Below are 19,272 nucleotides of genomic sequence, written 5' to 3'. Positions count from 1 at the left end.
TATCTCCACCTGTACATCTATGATACTATGAACAAAGAACTCACACATGCTATGAACCCATGTTCACCATATGCCACTTCCTCGGACTTTTTGAAATGTGTTTTTGTAATAGTTCTCTCTTCCAATATGACTGTGAGGGATCATAAGATTGAAAACTGGAAGGAGCTTCAAAGTTTAGTCCAATGCCCTTACTTTAGGGGTGAGAAAAACAGGGTCCAGCAAGTTTTAGTGATTTGCTTAAGGTCACACAGGTAGTAAATAGCAGAACCACTGTTCCCAAAAAGGTTGTGTGACTCCAGGGCTTCAAACGCCTGCCTTTGGGACTGTGCCTTAATCATAGAATGTCAGAATCAGAAAATTTGAAAGTATTTGAAGTGTGTCCAGGTCACTGCCATCCTTAAAAACTCCCATTTGACTTTCCCATTTTTTCAAGCTGTCAACTGGATGGAACAGGCCTCTAACCTGTGAATGGCTGGAGCTGAACAGAGCAGATCAGAGACAGGAGAGTCAAGAATCAAACAGAAACAACTTCAAAGCAAGGGAAATGGCTTGCAAGCAAGGAGGCAGATTAGACACATGTGCTGGGGCCCTGCCCCTAGTTCAGGTACCCAAGGCAGTGCTGGACAAATATCAATACTTAGACTAATGATTGTACAGTGAAATGAAGCCCTGACAATGAGGGGTAACAGCAACAATGTGACAAGTTTGATTCATAACAGGACTCCATGACCAGAGCTCCAAGTTTGTCAGGTGCTTGTCCAAGCTCAGAGCACACAAGGTGCTTGTTAAAGTAATACAATAATTACGTGATTTTGCCAGAAGGGGGAGATCATCTGGAGGACGAGTGCAAAGGATTGTTGTTATGCCAAGCTCAGGGCACAGTCTGCTTGCTTGACCTTAGCTCTGGAAAACAGGGTGTCTCCTAATATTGTGACAAAGTTATATCTTTCCTCCCTTTCCCAGCCAAATTCCTAGAAAAAAAGCTACCTAGACTCATGACCTTAGTTTCCTCTCTTCAAATTCATTTCTCAATCCTTTGTAATATGTCTTCCTGTCAATCTGTCATCACTCAAACAAAACTACGTATTATCTCTAAGGTTACCATTTATCTCTCTTTTTTATTAAAGCAATTGGGGTTAAGTAACTTGCTCAAGGTTACACGGCCAGTTATTTCTGGGTGTGGTGCTGAGTATCTGAGCCCGGATTTGATCCAGGTCATCCCAACACTGGAGCCGGTGCTCTTACTCGCTGTGCTACCTGGCTGCCCCTCCATTTATCTCTTAATTGCCAGATTCAATAATCTTTCTTAGTCCTCAGCTTTTCTGATTTCTCTGTAGTTTTTTTTATGTATTGACCACCCTTTCTTCTATGATAATTTCTCTTCTCATGACATTGCTTTTTCATGATTCTTCTCCTGCTTTTCCAGCCACTTCTCATGTTCCCAAAGTGGAAGCAGATCAAAACAGAACTTGTTATCTTCTCCACCCAAACCTATCCTTTTCTCAATCTTCCCTGATTCTGTTAAGGGTAACTCTTTCCTTCAATCACCCAGACTGCAACCTAGGAGTCATTCTCAACTCATCCTTATCCAATTGCCAAATCTTGTTGATTCTCCCTCCACAGAATCCCTTGCATCTGTCCCCTTATCTTCAGTCACACAGCTATCACCTGAGTTTGGGCCCTCATCACCTTTGACCTGTATTATTACAATAACCTCATAGTTGGTCCCAGTCTCTCCTATCATTAATCTTTCTTCCACACAGCAAAGTGATGTTCTGAAAAGAGAGTTCTGACCATATCCTTCCCCCTGCTTAAGAAGTTCCAGTGGCTCCCAACTGCCTCTGGGTTGAAAATACAAACTCCTCTGTTTGGCATTTGAAGACCTTCACAATCTGACTTCAACTAAGCTTCCAGACATTATACATTGGTCCTTCCATGCACCTGCAGTCCAGCCAAACTGGACTTATATACTTGCTGTACTTCCTATGCAACAACCCATTTTTCATACCTTTGCATGGGCTGTGCTCTGATGTCTGGAGTGCACTCCTTCTCATCTATGTATCTTTGAACTCCTATCTTCCTTAAATTAAAACCTTTGCTCAAGGACTATCCCTGTCATGAGTTTTTTTTCCTGATTCCTTCAGCTGCTATTGCCTCTTTCTTACCCCTGACCAAAAAGTTACTTTGTATTTTTTTATTTATTTATATCATTTTTATACTTAATTTTACTCTGTTTTGAAGATATTGCATTTTTTTTTTAGAAATTAAAGGTTTTGCCCTACTAGAAAGTTGGGGGGCAATGGGGGAGGATATAAGGGAGAACAGATTGGGGGAAAGGGTATTCAGTAGGCTCACTATTTTGGGGTGGGGATAGGGGAAAGATAGGGAGAAAAATTTGTAACTCAAAATCTTGTGGAAATGAATGTTGAAAACTAAAAATCAATAAATAAGTTGGGGAAAAACAAAAAAAAATTAAAGGTTTGTGGCAACCTGTTGAACAAGACTTTTGGTGCCTTTTTTTCCAACAGTATATGCCTACATAATGTCTCTGTGTCATGTTTTGTTAGTTTTTGCAATATTTCAAAATTTCAAATTATTGTTATATCTGTTATGGTGGTCTGTGATCAGTAATCTTTGATGTTACTATTGTAATTGTTTTGGGGTGCCACAAACCACACCCATATAAAACCTCAAATTCATTTGATTAATGCTGAGTGTTCTGACTCTTTCACCAACCAGCCATTCCCCCATCTCTCTCCCTCTCCTTGGGCCTCCCTTTTCCTTGAGACACAACAACATTGAAATTAGGCCAATTAATAAGTCCACAATGGCTTTTAAGTGTTCAAGTGAAAAGAAGAGTCAACTGATGAGGCTAACTTCATTGTTATCTTACTTTAGGAAATTGTCAAAGCTACCCCAACCTACAACCACCACCACTCTGATCAGTCAACAGACGTCACCAGCTAGGCACAACCTACTCCCAGCAAAAAAATTATGCTGAAGGTTCAAAGGATGGTTAGCAAATTTTTTTTAGCAATAAGGTATTTTTGACTAAGGTTTGTACATTTTTAAAGATCTAATGCTATTTCATACTTAATAAGCTATATTGTAGCATAAACATAACCTTTATATTCACTGAGAAACCAAAAAAAATCTATGTGAGTTACTTTATTGCTATATACACTACTCTGCAGTAATCTGGATGAGCATCTTTTTTTTTTTACATCTTTGTATCCTTAGCACCTAGTATATGAATTCAAGAATACATGCACTCTCCACTTGTGACATTCAGGCAAAGCACTCCGGATAATTTCTATGTGCCTCTCCAGCAAGCATATCATGGGTGTTTAGTAGTAGTGGGTGTTTAATAAATGCTTATTGATTAATCTAGCCTAAGCCCTACCTAGAACAAGAATATTCTCTACAACATCCAGATAAATGGCAGTCCAACCTCTATTTAAACACCTTCAGTGTTGGAGAACTTACCTTTCACAGCAGCCTTTTTAATCAAGACAGCTTTAGTTATGAAGAATTTCTTCCTTAATCTATATAAAACTTGTCCTCCTATAATTCCTTCCACTCCCATTGCTAGTTTTGCCTTCTAGTGCTAAGAAGAACAATTCTAATCCTTCTTTTCTCTATGTTGCCTATCTGAATTTATGGGGATCTGAACTTGTGGATTCCATGGAATGTCCAAGGGAATGATTTATCAAGACTATAGCTTGGACAGCTTTGAAACACTCCTCACTACAGACCCCTAGGAAAGAGTTGAATGTCTGAAGGTTACCTCTACACTAAGCAAACCTGTTGAATAGGTTTGGTAATTCCCTCTAGTCTTTTCATGTTTGAGAAAAACCCCTACTTCTCTAAGAGTAGAAAGTCAGGGACATTGAGAGACTGGGGCTAGGAGAGAAACCTCCTCAAACCCCATTCCAGTTAATGCGATTCTGCCCTACCCTAACCCATGGGTCTCAGCCCATAATAATCAAATTCCCCCCATTCGTACAGGGCTTGGAAATTTTCAAACAAGTTTTCCATTGACAAACATGTTTAATCTTTCTGACAGCCCTAGGAGGAAGACAAGATTTCACTACTGAAGCATAGAAATGGAAGGGAACTTAGGACCTAGAATATCGGGGATCATCTAGTTCAACTTTCTCATTTTGCAAATGGAAAAATTGAGACCAAGAGGTGGAAAGTAACTTGTAATGATGATAATAGTAAACATTTATATAGCGCTTTAAGGTTTGCAACATACTTTATAAAGATATTTCATCTGAGCCTCACGATAATCCTGTGAGGTGAGTGCTAATATTAGCCCCATATTATAGATGAAGAGACTGAGGCTCAGAGAGGTTAGGTGATTTGCCTAAGGTCACATCATTAGTTAAGAATCTGAGGCAAGATTTGGACCCAGGTACTGTTGATCCCAAGCCCAGCATTTTAACCATCTCGAATGAGGCGCCATAGCGAGTTAGTGGCTGTGCTGAACTGTGACCCAGGCCCCTGACTGACTCTTCCAGACCAAGCATTGATCAACCTAACTCTTCCCAGGGATGCCATACTTTGTGTAAATGTTTTTGGCAGTATCCAACCTACGCACCCTGACCACATGCAAAACTGACTTACTTCCCTGGGTTATTGTAAGAAGGTAACTTGTGAAACTTCATTGGCAGGGAGCTAGAGACTCCCAGTATCTGAGTTTGAATACAGTCTTCCCTGCTCTCCCTGTCCCACCCAAGGGAGCCAGAGTAACCCTCCCTTCCGTCCACACTCCCAGATCCTCCCTCTGCATAAGGTTCCTCTTGTGGGAAAAGGTGGAAATTTTTCCAGGACACTCCTCCCCCCAAAGGGATAACATGTTAAAAGTGTGTTACAAATACAGAAAAGGGGGAGATTAAGGAGAGTGGAGATCATGTGATCCAAGCTGATTACCTTCCCTATGTGCCCAGCAAGGGAAGGAGTAAATGTAGGCACATTGAGACAAAAGAGAAAGGAAAGAAAGGGATATCACAGAACTTTGGGAAGCATGATGTATGGGGAAAGAGAGTCTCGAAGACCTGAGCATTTGGAGTCAGAAGACCTGAGCTCAAATCTGCCTCTTCTGCTTAACTATCTGTATGACCTTGGGCAAGTTCCAATCCCTTTCTGGGCGTCAATTTTCCTCCTGTAAAATTCGAAGATTGGATTTAAATGACAAAATCCTCTGACTCTAAATATTCTGCTCCTATAATTAGGCCGTGTTGAAGGTCCCTACCAGTTCTAAGACCTCTGCTTCTCAAACCAGAACCGCCCCACTTGTCGCTCTCCATTCTCACCGTTGTCAGTGACACCTGCTCCTTGGGCTTTGCGCTTCTGTATGACTCGGAAGCTAGTCGAGCGCTGTCCAGCTTCCCTGGAGAATGGTGACCCCAGCTTGGAGCCCCGCCCACCTCAAGCCCACTTCCCCTTTAACGTCGAGCCCCCCAATTCCCCGGCTCCCCGGGAGCCCCCTCCCTTCGCGGGCTGCGCCGATTGGCTGAGCCGATGACTTCACTCTAGAGCCCGCCCTGGGCTGGGGGAATGAAGCGCCAGTCAGGTCTGCGCCGCAGACTGGAAAGCAGGCTGTCCCTCGGTTCCGCGCGCCTCACCTTGGCGCGGCCCGGCCCGGCCCTGACCCACTCAGTCCCATCCTATCCCGTCCACTCCCAGCGGTCCAGGCGTAGTTGCCTAAGCCCAGAGCTCAGTGCAGCGAGCTCGGTGTGGGCCCCGCAGCCCAGTAGCCCGAGCCCGAGCCCCAGAGGCTCCTTCCCTTCTTCCTTCGGAGCCCCAGCCAAGCCGCCAAGACGCCGCGCGCGGTGCTCCGGGTCAAAAATGGGGCGGCTAAGCTGGCCAAGCCGCCGGCGGCCGAGGCGCCCGGGGCCGGTCCTCCTGGGCTCTACATGGAGCGCTCTCAGAGCCGCCTCAGCCTGTCCGCCTCCTTCGAGGCGCTCGCCATCTACTTCCCTTGCATGAACTCCTTCGACGAAGAAGACGCTGGTGAGAGCCGGGAAAAGGGATGGTGGGGGAAGGAGGCCCGCGGGCTGGCAGAGACGGGGGTGGGGGGCTCGGGAGGTAGGTTTGGAGGGGTGGGCGCGGGGGGAGGCAGGAGCTGGAATTCTGGAGAGGCCTCGAGGGAAGTAAGTGGACGAAGTGATAAAGGGTGGCCCCCAGGGATGGGGCTCGGAGGGCTGAGAAGATATGGATTGGGTGGGGGGGGAAGGATAAGGGGCAACAGAAACCACGCCAGCCGAAGTGGTCCTTGAATGAGGGCTCTGGGATAGGATACAAGCCCTTCCCCACGAGATGGCCCCCGGGGCGTAGTCCGGTTTTTAGGCAGTCTCTGGGGAGCTCTAGGAGCAGAATCCTGGGTTGAGACCTCCTGCTTGTACTCAACACGTATCTTCGGCGCCCTGCGCCACCCCACACCACCCCCTCCCCCACTCCAATTTCTAGGGAAGGAGCTTGCTCAAGGCCCCATGGACCCCCCTCGCGGCCCCCACCTTCCTCATCAGAGCCCTTGGTCCAACGGATACTGGGGTAGAGTGGGAAAGGAAGAACAGTGCAAATAAAGCTCTTTCCTTTCATCTCTTTATCAATTCTACCTGGAGAGATCTGTGACTTAAACAGGGATCCTGACTTTGGACTTTTTTGATCAAGGGTAGATTTCTCTGTCCCGAGGGGACAAGCCTCTATATGGCTGGTTGGGGAATAGGTTGGACTTGGCATCATCTAGCAGGCCAAAAGGATGCTTGGGGTGCTGGAGCCGCACGGTTTTTAACCCTTACCTAGGGAAGGAGTGAAAAGGGAGGGTGTAGGGTCTGGGAATATTTAGGAAGAAGCAACTCTGAGACTTACAGTTTGGAACCAAATAAAACAAGCAAGTCTGGTGGGGTTGTGTGAGGAAGGGGATGGACTTTCTTGTGGTACTTCATTTCATTTAAGTAAAAGATGGCTTCTAGGGAGCTATCCTGGATTGAATGTGTGTGAGAAAGCTATCTAGTAATACCAGCTTTGGCTCCATTGCAACTGTAGTTGCTGGCTGGGCCAGAAAGGGGACCGAATGCAAGGATCATAGGATAGTAGATTTAGAGCTGGAAGGGATCTGAAAGACTTCTGCCCTCTTTCATTTTACAGATGAGGAACCTGAAGCACAGAGAGGTTAAGGGACTTGCCCAGAGTCACCCAGCAAATATCTGTGATGGGACAAATTCAGTGCTCTATATGCTACACCATGCTGCTTCTCAAGGCTAGGAGGGGAGATTTAGAACCATTCTCTGAAAGCCTTCTGTGCTTAGACCAAAACATGGTTAGCAATAGGCACTTTTGGGGAAGATAGTAGAATAACAAATATGTTGATCCCTACATGCTTTGGAACGGGGAAAAGGCTTATTTTGTCTGCTCTCCTGGTATACCTGGAGAGAAACAGAATAACCAGATCGTAGTCAGAGCAGTAGAGTCAGAGCACCAGGCTTTAATCTCATGTCTACCGTATACTCTCTGTATGATGTTGGAAAAATCATTTATCATTCCCGGGCCCTTCAATTTCCTTATCTGTGAAATGAGGGGGTTGGACTAGATGGCCTCTGATGTCTCTTCCGGCTCTGGACCTATGATCCTATTTAAGTCTGAAAGAATTTCAAGGATTCTGTGTGGAACCAGACCATCCAGACTGACTGATTGGAAAAGCTGATTTGGAAGCTTGGCGGGGGGGAGAACAATTCCCTGAAGCCAGATTGAGGGGTGAATTCACCCCCCATTCCCTTCCTCACCTTTCCTCATGTAGTTGTCCACTCAGATGCCAACCATTGCCATTTTGAATGATGTCTTTCTCTTCCTGCCCCCACCCCTCCCCACACACACACCAGCAAGAGGGAAAGAATGCCTCCTAAGAAGGTATGAGAACTTCAGGGCTAGAAGGGAACATTGACATTTATTGTTCTAAAGAAGAAAGATAACTGAATATCAGAACTGAACTTCACCCTAGGACCCATCTGCTGAGGACAAGAGAGGTGAAACAAATCCTTTCTTTTTTTTCTCTCCACTCCCTACATGCATCCCATTCTATACCTTCATCTCAAAATTCCCTTTCTTAAACACAGAGGTCAGATCTTGGAGGTCAATACCCATCCTAGGGGAAGGACTTTGTGCCTTTTCTCCTACTAGGAATGGGAAGCCCCACAGTTTGATATCATCAGGTGGGGGCAGGGTCGACCACATGTTTCTCTGACTTGTTCCTTTACAGGTCAGGAGTATGACGCAAGAAATCTGACTGTGGAAAAATGACCTGGGGTCTAGAAAAGTTTGGGGGTGAATCATCAGATCACAAAAGCTTTTGCTCAGGGCCTTACTGCTTAGCCCCTGGGCTGCAGTGGTGATGGGGGTGGGGCACAGCTTGGACCTCCTAGGAGAATGAGACCAGAATTTCATCTCCAAAGATTTTCACTAGAAAATTGGAAGCAGAATGTTGTCTGTATGGTTCATTTCTCTTCTGAGGGAACATTTTTTAAAAACCATTTTTTACTTTTCCTTCTCACTTCTGCTGACTGTGATAACCAGTTGCATTTTGCTCTGCTAGTTTCTAAAAGAAACTGCTTTACCTCGGGATAAGGGCAATTCTGCTCTCAGAATACCGTCAGTGGATACGTGCTTTCATGGATCAGCGACCCCTCCACCTATGCAGATCGCAACCCCTCTCCAATTACTCATGCCTTCCTATCCTATGCCATTCTCGTCCATGTCTTCTCACCACTCGTCCATAAAGGCGGTGAGTGGTTGGGAGGCCTTTCTCCAGTCCTTTTAAAGGTTTCCAGAGCGCAAATGTATCACCCAGACCGTCTATCTGTTTTCAGTTTAATATCTCAGCTATGAATAATCCTTGTTTTTTACCGTCTCTACCTCAAATTCTCCCTGGTGGGGGAAGCAAAGCAGGGGTTATTAATCCCATTCGATTCTAGGCAACTGAGACCCGGAGAAGGGATGGTCACACAATTAGCGAGTGGCGGAGCCGGGGTCGAGCCAAAGCCTCCTGGCTCTCTGCCAGGGATCTTTCTCCCGCTGCTTCGGAAGCATTCAGAAATGGCTTAGCCCTATCTCTCCTCTCCCTCCTCCCCTCTGAAATTCGCTACATCTCTTTCCTTCCCCCGCCGTTCCCCCTTCCTGAGAAAGAAGACTGTGTCCCTGACCGCGCTTCCGGTGAGGCGAGCCCCCTCCTCTGCCCTATGAGAGCGGCTTCTGAGTCATGGCGCAAGGAGCGGCTCCACGAAATGGATCAAACTGGAAACCGTTTCCAGGGTGAAAAAGCTTCCCTTACAGCCTGCCTGGGCTGGCCAGGGAGGCCGAGCCCGCCAGCTGGGTGTGTGCGCGCGCGCGCAAGATCCAAGTGTGGCTCTGGCTGTGGCGGTGGCCGTGCAGGGGGTGAGGGGTCTCTTTAAATAGCTATCAGCCTTAGTTAGAACAGGTGCTTGGAGCAGGAGTTTATTGTCACTGTCTTATCGCTAAGTTCGAACTTGTTCTATTTGAACCCGAAAAAGGCGAAGGGAACTCGGAGGTGTCCTTGCGTTCTGGTTATTGCCCCAATTCCTCTTCGTCCTGGCTTCCCACTCTTGTCGCTAAGAAAGGTCTTTCAAGGCCTCCTCAGTACCTTTGCATAGATAGAAGCCAGCATCCGGCCTAGAATACTGAGAATCCGTCCGAAAGAAAATGTTTCTCAGGAGACATATCAGATGACCTGAGGCTCAAAATTGACGAAATTATAGTGTTGTTTTTTTTTAACTTGCTAAACTGTTGTTTGGGTATACTGTTATTAGGAGGTGGGTATTGGAGAGGTTACTGAAAAATGAGTGAGGTGTAAAAAAATTTATCAATAATTTTTTTAATCTGATATGTCCTACACTGCCACTGCCAGCCCCCAGAAGGAAGAATACATCTTTATGTCCAGGAGTGACCTAAGAGTTTGTCTTTCATTGTGTGGAAGATGAAGCTAAATCCCAGAAAGGGGAAATGACTTCTCCATGGTCACACAACTGGGACCCAGCAAAGCTGGGTCTGGGAGAAAAAAAAAACAAGGTTAAGTGACTTGGCCAAGGTCACAAATGACAGCCAGGACTCGAATCCAGGTCCCCCGACTCCCAATTCAATGGCTTTTTTTTTTTTTTTTTACTATTATTATATTACCATTAGTTTCAACAATTTATGGTTTGGATTCAAGTATAGCTTTAGACCTGTCTTTTGAGCCACTCTTCTCCCTCTGCCAGAAGTTGTGGGCTGCTTCTTGTGTTAAATTCAGTTATTCAGTCTTATTTCATTATCCTTACTGGGAGACTGTAATAGGGACCCAAATTCCGCTTCAGATGATTACAACTTTGTTGTGACCTTGGACAAGTCACCTCACTTTTGTGGGTCTCATTTCCCTCACTCGTAAAATGAGGAAGGGAATCTATGTTTCTTCTGAGGTCCCTTTCGTCTGTTAATCTGATCGTTTGCTAGGATTTCATCGCTGCAGCCGAGGGCACCCCTGGAAGCAGTGAATCTTAAGGATGGGGGAGGGGCGGGAAGATCCACGTGGTGATTGTCCCAGCTTAAACCCTCTCCTCCCGTTTCCTTCTCAATGTTCTCTGCATTTAGGGAGGTGGATCTAGGAACCCAGTTCCAGGTTCTCGAGCCCTTAAGCTTGAGTAGCAGATTTGCAGCCCATGGGAAATCTGGAATGGGGTTTGCGGGAAAGATGGGAGGGGGCGTGAGGAGTGACACCCTCCCCCCACTCCCTCCCCTCCCCCCTGCCCGGCCAGACCTTTCTTAGCTTTCAACAGGTACTTTTTCAATTCGGTCCTCCGGAGGCTACAGCCTTACCCTGGGCGGTGACGGAGGAGGTAGCGGGGAAATAGAGCCTAGCCTAGCCGCCGTCTCTTCATTCGGTTCTGGCCCCCGCAGCTGCAGGAGCGGCGCCAGGATGCTGCGAGCGCCGAGAGGGAAGGGAAGAGGTTTCCATGGCAACAGCCCGTCGGCAGCGGTCCTCTCCCAGCAGATCCCGGCCAGTGTCTTCGGGATAGAAGTTTCCTCAGGCGCCCACAGACCAGACCAGCTCCCTTCTCCTCCTTCCACTCCTCCCCTTTCCTTCAGCCTAAAGGATGTTTGCCCTGGATTCGGGGTTTAGGCTACAGTTCCCCAAAGGCACCTTCCCTGAGGCAGCTTCCTCAGTCCTCACCTGGGTTCCAGAGCCTAGGGAGATAGCGCCCAGGTCAGGAGCTCTCACAGACTTGGGGAGTCGGCTTTTCAAAACCTGTGGGCGGATTTATTCTTGTCACCATACTTCACATTTCTGTAACACTTTAAGGCCACACACAATTTTCAGTATGTGTAAAATGTACATTGGTGCTCCAGTTCTTCCATCTGTATCTATGTGTCCTTGTACTATTTTCCTCACAGCCTTGTTGTATGTAATTCTTGTACTAAAAACAAAACAAAACAACATGGGGATCGGAAAGAAAGACTGATAGAGAGACAAAGACAGAGACAGAGAGATAGACACAGAGACAAAGAGACAGACAGACAAGCTGAGATAGAGATAGACCTATAAGCAACATGACTTCTGAGTCAGGAAAACTCGGGTTCAAATCCAGATCTGATAAATACTGATTATCTGACCCTAAAGCAGCCATTTCACTCTTCAGTGCCTTAGAGATAACTCTCCAAGGTAGGGGGAGGGGGGATGTGCAGCCTCCAGGCCTCATGTGGCTCTTTAGATTCTGCAGCAACTGAGCTTGAGGACCTAGAGGGCTACACGTGACCTCAAGGTCACAGGTTCCCCACTCCTCATAGGGTTATAAATTGCAGGAAAGATGTTGATCTGCACTGATAAAGAAAGTTCTTCCACCCTGAAGTACCTTTGTACCAAATGGTATCACAGGTTCAGTCTCTTAAAAACCCTTAGTCCTGAAGAGATGTATGGTAGGAGTTATTATCCCTATTCTTAGTGAAGCTAGAATGCTGCCTCAGAGAGGTTAAGCATCTTTCCCAATGTCTCAGTAAGCAGGTGGCAGAGCCAACATTCCATTGCAGGTCTTCTGAATATAAGGCCAATGTTGCTGCTGCTGCTCTAGTCTCCTAGCTTGTGTGTAGGTTGGTGTATGATCAAGGGAAACTTAGTTATCACTAATAGTCATATTTACATTTCTATGGGCACTTTAGGTATATTATCTCCTTGGATCTTCACAACATCTGAGGAGAGCCGGGCAGGGATTTTCTCCATTTTTCTCCATTTTTCAAAGGAAAGAGGTGAGGACCAGAGAGACTGTCACTTGCCTGAGGTCATATAGTTAGAAAGTAGCAGAGAAAAGATTCAAACCCAGATCTTCACCCAGTGATCTTTCAGCTGCACCACACTCCCTGAAGAAATCGGTCCTCTGGGGCTCTAATGGGGGCAAGAGTAGGGATCAGTCAGAACTCCACCACTCTGAGTCTTCTCTTTCACTGCCATGGCTCCAGACACCCCTGGGAATGCTTTCTGTATCTCTCTGTTCCCCACCCCTGCCCCTGCTTCTTTGACCTTTTTTCTTCCTGTCTTAGAAGAGTTTCTTTCCCAGGACTAGTGTTCCATGCTGTCCTTGAAATGTGACCTGAGATTTTTGATGGGAAAAAAAAGCTATCTAAAATCTCCCTGGAGGTGAAAAAGTACCCTATCCTTGCAAAACCCATGATCTGTATGTGTATGACTGGACCTGATCCCTGTTAAATCCAGGGGAGGGGGTTTCTCCCATCTTATTCTCTCCCTAAGGTTGATTGAACCCCTGTTGCCTCTCCTAAAGCTCTAGCTGTCTTCATGATAACATAATATGGTGGGAAGGACATTGAACTTAGTGTCAGAAGATCTGTTTTCCAGTCCTGGATCTAATAAGTCCATTTATTAACTATGTGACCCCGCGACACTTTCTCTCTGTGTCCCAATTTCCTCATCTGTAAAATGAGGATTACAATAGTGTAATGGAAAAAGGATCTGGAGTCTGAAAATTTGGGTTCCTCTACTTACTAAATCTGGGAAAGTCACAATTTGTCTAGGCCTTTCTTTATCTGTAAAATGGGGTGAATCATGTCAATAATATTTAGAACATTTCACAGGGCTGTTGTAAGGAAAATTTATGAAGTATTAATGGAGGATTCCACAATATAACCCTTTTTTGGCTCTTGCCTGGGAAAAACCAAGAACCCTTTTGGGACTTCTATAGCCAAAGTGAAGCAGGGAATTGGACCAATTATCCAGTTAATTCAATAAAGAACTAAAAAAAAACTGTTTCACTTAAGTTATCCTGAAGGGATTTCCAAGTCTGATTATGTTACTGGAATAATATAGACAATAGTGCCCTTCCTCCTCTGGGCCTCCACCCCTTTACCCCCTTCAAAATCCAAAAATTTTGTCTAGCTCAGCTGCCTTGATGCTAAAAAGACTCACTGAGTGTTGCTTCTTTTTCAACTTTTTGATCTGAGTTCTCTGGCATAGACTTGATGCCTGGTCCCTTTGGTAGCAATTATTAACATCCCTGATCCTACCTGATAGAGTCAGGTAGAGCCACATTCCAAGATTGTTAAGTTCCATGAAAGTAGGGGCAAGACATTCAAACTTTGTACTGCTCCTCTACTCTCCCTTCCCTGCCTGCACTCCCAATGGCTAGCATGGTGCTCTGTGAGCACCAAATACTTAATGAATGTTAGCTGAATAAATGTGGTGAATTAAATGTACAGGGGAAAAGTTTTGGGGAGAGGGACAAATTCTTGTCTAAGGTATGGAAGGCACCAGAGAAGAGTATTCCCAGGGCATCTTATGAAGGCACCTGTACAGATAGAATTTTATACTATAGGATGGAAGGAATCTTAGAGATCATCTAATCCAACCTGTCTCATTTTATTGAGACCAAGAGAGGAGAGATAAGATGCCTGAAGTCACACAGTGAATTATTGGCAGAGCCAAGGCCAGAAATCTTGGCTTCCTGACTCTAAGTCCAGAGCTCTTTCTAGGATTCCATGGCTACTCCATGAGTGACCATATTTGACCTCACTCTTGCTGGCAGCTGCACTCTACTCGACACCTGTCTAGGCAGCTTTCTTGCCCAAATCCTCTCATTTGAGAGACTTAGATAGCTGCAGTCCTATCCAGTCACTGACTAAGCCTCTGCTGTTCCCTCTCTGGTCTCCTCTTTTGGATCTCTAGAGAATTCACCTTCATCTATTGACCTCCCTGAACCCATGCAGGCCAGGTTTGGATTATATTTAAGGCTTTTCTTTTGACTTGACAACTAGGGAACATTCTCTCTCCAGTCCCCCCCCCACCTCCCTCTTCCCCCCAAGCTGGGCTCTGATTCATTCGGAAACTGACAAGGCTGATGTCAGCTATATTCTTAGCCCCCAGGATTGTAACTGCATTTAGCAGCACACTTCATTAACAGTTTTGGAAACAGCACAGGAGTGAAATGTCCCTAAAGAGTCCTTGTGCTGGGTCCCTCGTAGGGAAGGAAAGAGGTGAAGGGTTGGAGAGGGTGGGGTAAAGACATATCTAAAGCCCTCATTTTACAGATAAGGGAAGAAATGAAAAGATGGAAGTGATGTGTACAAAGTCACACACTGATTAGTGGCAGTCAGGGCTAGAACCCAGGTCCTTAAGTCCTGGTCTGGCCCTCTTACTATGGCACTAGATGCTTTCATGAAAGGGGCTCTTTGGGATGAAGAGCGTCACTTTGTGTCTGGGATGTATTAGACAATGTTAGACCTATTTTCAAAATTGTCCTTGCTATCACAAGTCTGAGTTTGGAAGGTCATTGAACCCTGCCTATGTGATCCTGGAATCTCTAATAACAATAACAATTGTTTCTTAGAAATATTCCAAAGTTTCCACTTCTATAAGCTTTTGGGGTCAACAATCCAGAAAAATGAATACTGCAAATATGATCTCACTTTACAGCTGAGGAAATGGAGGTACAGTGATGTTTGTGGTCACACCATTAGTAAGTGCCAGCACTGATGCTTAGGCTCACAGTCTCAGTCTATTAAAATGATAGAATCACCTACCACAGCTGAAAAAAACTTCAGAGACCATATAGTCCAACTCCATCCTTTTGTACATAAGGGCCCCCAGGCTTAGGGTGGTTAAATGACCTGTCCAGGGTCATACAGGTAATAAGCATCAAAGGTGGGATTTGAACTCAGGTTTTGTGACTCCAGAGTCAGGGTTCTTTTCACTGAACTTTGCAGTGGAATAGTCTTAGAGACTATCTAATCAAATGCTCTTATAATACAGATCAGGGAACCAAGGCTCAAAGTATGGAAGGAACTTGTCTGAGGTCAGGACAGCTAATGAATAGTAGAGCCTGGGTCTTCCTACCCCAGAGCCCTCTCCAGGGAAAGGACTCAGTAACATCCCTTGGAGTGGAAAGAAAACTAAATTAATAGCTTAAAGACCAAGGCTCTGATCCTGGTTCCGCCATACACTTCTATGTGACTTTCATGCTGTCCCTTCCAGTCTTGGTGCTTTGGTGTCCTCATCCACAGCATGAGAAAATTCAACAAGATGGTTTGGAAGGTCTTTCCCTTCTCTGACAACACAGGAATCCATGATTCGGATCCTAGCATTTCACACCTCTGCACAAACAATCCCCACAATTCTTTGCTTATCATTTGAGACACAATTCATTGTGATTATCCCACAGAGGCCATCCATACCTTGCTTACTCTGAGAGCAATTAAAATCCTTCAGAACTGCATGAGACAGCTCCATGATAGATCACCAATAAAGTGGTTGAAAGCTAACAAAGATGGCTTCCATTTATATAGGACTCTGAGGTAAAAAACACTTCTTTATAACCATTATCTCATGTATTCCTCACAGCAACTCTGTTACTGGTAGCATTATTGTCTCCATTTTACAGGTGGAAAGCTTAGGTTTCTAGAGAAGTGATCTGTCCGAGCGAGACTTGAACTTTTTTTTAATTTTAATTTTTTTTTTGGGGGGGAAGGCAAGGCAATTGGGGTTAAGTGACTTGCCCAACGTCACACAGCTAGAAAGTGTGTCAAGTATCTGAGGTCAGATTTGAACTAAGGTCCTCCTGACTCCAGGACTGGTGCCCTATTCACTGCAACACCTAGCTGCCCCATTTTTTTTCACATTGAGAAACTTAATTTATTTCTGGTGGAGGGAGGAGGGGACTGGCAGTGCTGGTAGGGCAAAGCCAGTTCTTCTGCCCCACCCCCACCCTTGCCCATCCAAGAGGAGTGGTCAGACTGGGCTGGACCTGACAGCCAGACTGACCATGACTATAGGATGAGATGTGCCAGGTTGGGTTTAAATGAATCAAGCCCAAAAGTGGAGGAAGATGTCAACACAAAGGCTAGAACACTGAGGGGGCGTTCATGAAACCATATTGCCTCTAGTGGGCATTCCATAATTACTTGTTGACCATTGACTTAATAAATGAAGAACAAAGAGAATGCACAATTACAGAGATCTCTTTTCACTTTAGCATCCCAGGGTCATAGCCTTTGTCTCACATCTATTCCAGTGTCTCCTGCCTGAGAAACACATTGGAGTCCTCCTTTTCCCACCATTTCTATAGAGTATTATAAGGAGGTTCCATTTCTACTTTTTCCCTTCCATGGTTATTAGCAGTTAGAGAGTTTGTTTTGGAGCTAGCCAAAGGGAGGGACCCCTGGTGTCCTAGCAAATTATAGGACATCCTTGCATTTCTTCCACCCTCTGCTCAGTCCATCCAGCAGGAAGATGGCTCCTAATGTTTCTTCTGTGACTAGAGGGAAAGAAGAGAGGCTTAGCATGTGAAATTCCTGGGGAAAGGATGCTGTCCATCACAGAAGTGAGAGATTTGGATAAAACTTCCTAAAGGGTATTTAGGTTGTCAGAGCTGAGAGGTTCATAGAAAACAGAATGTCAGAGCTGGATGGTACCTGTAAACAAAGAATCAATCAATAAGCTTTTCTTAAGCACCTACTATGTGACAAGCACTGGGGATACAAAGACAAAAAAGGAACATTCCCTGCCCTCAAGGAGTTTATATTCTGTCAAGGGAGACAACTTATACATTTATAGATATATACCAAAACGTCAGAGCTGAAAGCACCCTTAAGGCATAGAATGTCATAGCTAGCAGGGACCTTAGAAGTCATCTCCTCCCTTATTTTACATGTGGGAAAACTGAGGGCCCCCAGTAATGGAGACTCTTTCTACATGACCAGAGACCCCAGTCAATTACCAGTCATTTGGGGAATACCTACTGTGTGCCTCAGCCCCACGGGGAACAAAAAACAAAGACAAGAACCCTGTCCTCAGCTGAATCTCTGAACATTCTCTCCAATCCCCACCCCAGGAGCTCTTGCTCTCCTCAGTGTCTCCCTAAGATTGCTAGTTTCCGCCTGGCATTACCCTAGGAGCATGTGGGAGGATGTGTCACTAATTGGGACCCGTAATGGGAAATTAATTAGTTTGAAAAGCAAATGTCTCTGATGGAGCCTAGAGCACAGCTTGGGCTGGTTGCCTCCCAGGCCACCCTCCCCCAAACCATCTGGCCCTGGGAAGGGGATTCACTATTTGGGGCAAGGGTCCCCTTCAGATAACCGCTAGGACTAGTCAGAAGGCTCCTGAAGGTGGCAAAGCTTCAGGGTATGGATGACTCTGTGTGTGTGTGTGTGTGTGTGTGTGTGTGTATGTATTAGAAGTTGTTGGGAATTTGTGATTCCCCCCCTCCCATGACCTGTTGAATTCCTACTAATCCAATACTACCTCCTTTGGAAATCTTCCCCTGATTCCACTCCCCTGCTCTAAATGATAGTGATCTGCTCCCATGGACCTTAGAAAGTATATTGTTTTGTATTCATGCTAATGCACTTCTCCTCTACTGTTCTGAAGTAACTGTGTAGTTTCCTGGGTGTGTGTGTCTCCTCCTCCCCCTAGACAGTAAGGGTAAGGATCCCATCTTAGCTAAACTTTGTAATTTCCCAGTGCCTAGTATAGTGATTTGAAAACAATAGACACTTAATAAATGTTTACGGGATGAGAGGATGAGAGATGAACTAATTGTTTAAATGCTAGGTATTTTTAAAAACACAAAATATTCTCTGAACTGTTCATAGTCCTTGGAATGAAAGAACCCCAGGGCTTGGCAACAAAAATATCAATCAGCAAATATTCTTCAGGTGCCTACTATGTTCCAGGCACTGTGCTAGGTGCTGGGAAAACAAGGATCAAGAATGAAATAATCTCTCCCCTCAAGGAGCTTATGTTCTAATGAGAGAGACAATAAGTACATTTAAAAATACAGCATCAATGTAAAGTTAATAAATACAGTCATTTTAGTCCTGTCTGAGTCTCTGTTACCTCATTTGGGGTTTTCTTGTCAAAGATACTGGAGTGGTTTGCTATTTCCTTCTCCAGCTCATTTTACAAATGAGGAAACTGAGACAAACAGGGTTAAGTGACTTGCCTAGGGTCACATGGCTAATAAGTCTCTGAGGCCTGATTTGAACTCAGATCTTCTAGTAGCTAAATACCAGATAGTTTAGGAGAGAAAGCAAGAGCAGTTGAGGAGGAGAATCATCAAAGATTTGAACCCCTTCTTCTTTTGCTGTTTCCCCATTTGGAGCCTACGAGTACTAGCCTGGGTACTCAGAGTTTAAGGGATCTGCTGAATCTTAAGGTTCTTCATGGAAGTCCCCTTCAATAGATGAACCTTTCATACTCTGCCCTCTCTGAAAAGTCACTTGTCCTGTGGCCTGTCCTGTTAACAGCTTGCCATCTGTTCTCCAAAGTGGTGACAATGATTCATGTATTTGATTGCTTGCTAAGTTGTTTATAGTTGATGATGGATTGAACTTGTCTTAGAGTGCTAGGAATTAGAGATGAAAGGGATCTTAGAAATCAAAGGATCTTGTAATCCTTTGATCATAGGTTAATGGTTAATTGAAAAAGCAATGGATTTGGAGTCAGAGAACATGGGTTCCATTCTCAGCTCTGCTATTTACTGCCTGAGTGACCTGGGAGCCAATCACAGCTCTTTGAATCTGTTTCCTCATAACATTAGATGAAGGGTTCAGAGGCATCACCATGCAGCTGAGAGGGCACTGAACTTGAATTCACAGGACCTGTAAACTTGGGCAAGTCATTTAATCTCTATGGGTCAGTCTCTCTCTCTCTCTCTCTCTCTCTCTCTCTCTGTCTCTCTCTCTCTCTCTCTCTCTCTCTCTCTCTCTCTCTCTCTCTCT

General features: G+C 45.2%; 1 protein-coding gene across 1 annotated transcript in view; it reads left to right on the top strand.

The window, feature by feature from the left end:
• The first annotated feature begins 5,589 nt into the window (after positions 1 to 5,589).
• Positions 5,590 to 19,272, top strand: part of RIMS4 (regulating synaptic membrane exocytosis 4) — a 60,967-nt gene continuing 47,284 nt past the window's right edge. The window contains exon 1 of the mRNA XM_069072273.1: positions 5,590 to 6,018. Within this exon, the coding sequence (XP_068928374.1) occupies positions 5,922 to 6,018 (97 nt within the window). The 5' untranslated portion in view covers positions 5,590 to 5,921. The remainder of the gene's footprint in view (positions 6,019 to 19,272) is intronic.

Source organism: Petaurus breviceps, unplaced genomic scaffold (genome assembly GCF_028583685.1).
Source record: "Petaurus breviceps papuanus isolate PSGF00001 unplaced genomic scaffold, PetGlider_PUasm1.0 90845, whole genome shotgun sequence".
Lineage (NCBI taxonomy): Eukaryota > Metazoa > Chordata > Mammalia > Diprotodontia > Petauridae > Petaurus > Petaurus breviceps.
The sequence above is the reverse complement of the archived record's forward strand: the minus strand, read 5'-3'. Positions and strand labels throughout refer to the sequence as shown.